The sequence below is a fragment of the Narcine bancroftii genome, chromosome 3, assembly GCF_036971445.1.
Source record: "Narcine bancroftii isolate sNarBan1 chromosome 3, sNarBan1.hap1, whole genome shotgun sequence".
NCBI classification, from domain to species: domain Eukaryota; kingdom Metazoa; phylum Chordata; class Chondrichthyes; order Torpediniformes; family Narcinidae; genus Narcine; species Narcine bancroftii.
The window spans coordinates 361,437,522-361,440,103 of NC_091471.1; the positions used below are offsets into that span (position 1 = coordinate 361,437,522).

At 47.7% G+C, this 2,582-nt stretch overlaps 1 protein-coding gene across 2 annotated transcripts in view; it reads right to left on the bottom strand.

Annotated features, from left to right (window-relative positions):
• Positions 1-847, bottom strand: part of LOC138759501 (zinc transporter ZIP11-like) — a 489,253-nt gene extending 488,406 nt beyond the window's left edge. For both annotated transcript variants that reach the window (XM_069930028.1, XM_069930027.1), the window contains exon 1: positions 695-847. In XM_069930028.1, the coding sequence (XP_069786129.1) occupies positions 695-802 (108 nt within the window). In that variant the 5' untranslated portion in view covers positions 803-847. The remainder of the gene's footprint in view (positions 1-694) is intronic.
• Positions 848-2,582: the final 1,735 nt, after the last annotated feature.

The window sequence follows — 2,582 nt, forward strand, 5'->3', positions numbered from 1 at the left end:
TTCAAAATAAATTACAGCTGACATCTCCCCTAAACTTTCCTCCATTCAACTATTGATGGCAAGAACAATTCTTTGCGATTTTATCTAAATGCCCTCAAGAAGGGCAGTGACACAGGCATGGTCCACATGGCAAAGACCATTCCTATGACAGAGAAGATTCAAGGAGCTTCACTTGTGAAAAAGCAATGGGAAGACCAACGAAATCAGGATGTTACAAGACATGGACAGGAGGTGTGCTGTCTTTGCACATGTGGTAAGGGGGGGTGGGGGGGGTTGAGAAACAGATCAGCAAATCAGATCAGCCATCAACACTGAAGACTGGAAGGCGTCTTTGCAAATTGCACAATGAACTGACCAGTGGTTCTCAACTTTTTTTTTATACACCACTTCAAGTAATCCCTGACTCACCAGTGCCATAGGTTCTCTGTGGCTAGAGAGGTGATATGGGAGTGGTTTAAAAAAGGTTGAAAACCACTGCCATAAATTTTGTTACCTGATGCTGCCTATGCGTGAGCTGCCAGTACGTCTCTGCATTGTAATTGACCCCAGACTTCCTTGCTTGAGCTGCCTGGATTGGATGTGTCCTACTTCTTCATGGACACTGAACACCATTAGTATTAAAGACTAATCTCCGAAGGGGAGTCAAACACTGCATTTCAATCCTTCGCTGGCAATGTGATACACCAACACCAACCTGTCCCTGGGAGAAGACGAACACCAGAGCAGCTCCGGCAGCAGTGAGGCCCCAGGTGAGCAAGGTCCCGAGCAAGGTCTGCGAGACCGGGCTCCAACCCTCGATCATCCTCCTCCCTCTCCGCTTTCCCCGACCCGGCCGGGCTCCACTCACTTCCGCATCCGCATCCGCCCCCCCCCCGCGCTGCAGCGGCGGCCCGAGGCGCATCCAATGGCAAGGCCGGACCGCGGGGCGCTGCGTGTCTCATTGGCTGCAGCGCCCGTCCATTCACGTGGAGAAGAGTCCAAATTCAGGACTTTCAGCCCGTCGGGACGTGGATGCCCCAGTTCCGTGTCCGTATCCAACTGCACCACCAGAAAAGTTAAGAGAAAGAAAATAATGTTGCAATCAAAAACTGATACAACCAGACAACTTCATTCTGCAAACTTCACTCACAGGGACTCGGGCCTCGAATTCATGCAAAAAAAAAGGATTTTTAATGCAGATTCTTGACTAAATCGAAACAACCTTTTAAATACAGTGGACGTTTCAATATGTATCTTCTTCTTTGGGAAGATTTATGGAGGGGGTAAAAAGTCCACGTCAGCTGCAGGCTCGTTTGTGGCTGACCAGTCCGATGCGGGACAGGCAGACACGGTTGCAGCGGAAAATTGGTTGGTTGGGGTTGGGTGTTGGGTTTTTCCTCCTTTGCCTTTTGTCAGTGAGGTGGGCTCTGCGGTCTTCTTCAAAGGAGGCTGCTGCCTGCTGAACTGTGAGGCGCCAAGATGCACGGTTTGAGGCGATATCAGCCCACTGGCGGTGGTCAATGTGAGATTTCTTTAGGCAGTCCTTGTACCTCTTCTTAGGTGCACCTCTGTCTCGGTGGCCAGTAGAGAGCTTGCCATATAACACGATCTTGGGAAGATGATGGTCCTCCATTCTGGAGATGTGACCTACCCAGCGCAGTTTGATCTTCAGCAGCGTGGATTCGATGCTGTCGGCCTCTGCCATCTCGAGTACTTCGATGTTAAAGTAAGAGCAGATCTGCATACATTGTATAAAGTGCTGTAGTGGTATGTGTTAATTAAATGGACAATTATATTAGTGTGCTTTATGTAGCTGGGAAGCTCCAATAAGTCAGACATTCATTGTAGAGAAATGTGAACAAACTGTGCAATACAGAGAGGTAAAAAAAAAATCAATTTAGTGCAAAAGTAAGACTCCTTAAATAAAGTCCCCGATTACTCTCTGACAGCAGCGTTCCCTGTAGATGTTCTCGATAGTGGGGAGCCTGTAACATCCTTTAGCAGAGCTTTAAGCTCAGGGGTACTGGTGTACCCCTAGCAGCCAGTCAGCACACTTTCCACCACTCTAAAAATTTGCCAGGTCATACCAAATCTCGTTACTTCACTTTATTCTTAGAACCAATTAATTGGTTCACACACAATGTTAACAAATTGTGGCTTGGATGTACAGTGAATAAGTCCCTTCCACAACATTGATTTCCATTTGGAGACACAAGAGACTGTGGGCGTGTGCAATTTTAAAATGTTGTTGATGAAGAAGAAGCTGTGAACATTTAAAAGCTCATGTTTGCAATGCCAATAAAAGAATGAAGAGGTGTGACATGAGAATGTCCTACAAGCCTCCAAATCGAACAAAAAAGGTTCAGTGGATAAAAGACAGAGAAACTAGTGGACGTTGGGGGAAGGGGGGGGGGACTTGGCATGGACAACAGCACTAACAGGAGAAGGATTCGCCCGGTATGTGCTATAGGGGCGCCTGCAGACGAGTCCCGTTTCCCTATTCGACGTGATCGTGGCATGGCTGGGCAAACTCCAAGCGCTCACCTTGCCCCCAAAATCATTTAAAGCGTTAGTTCGCAAAAACCAATCCAAGGCTCATGTGA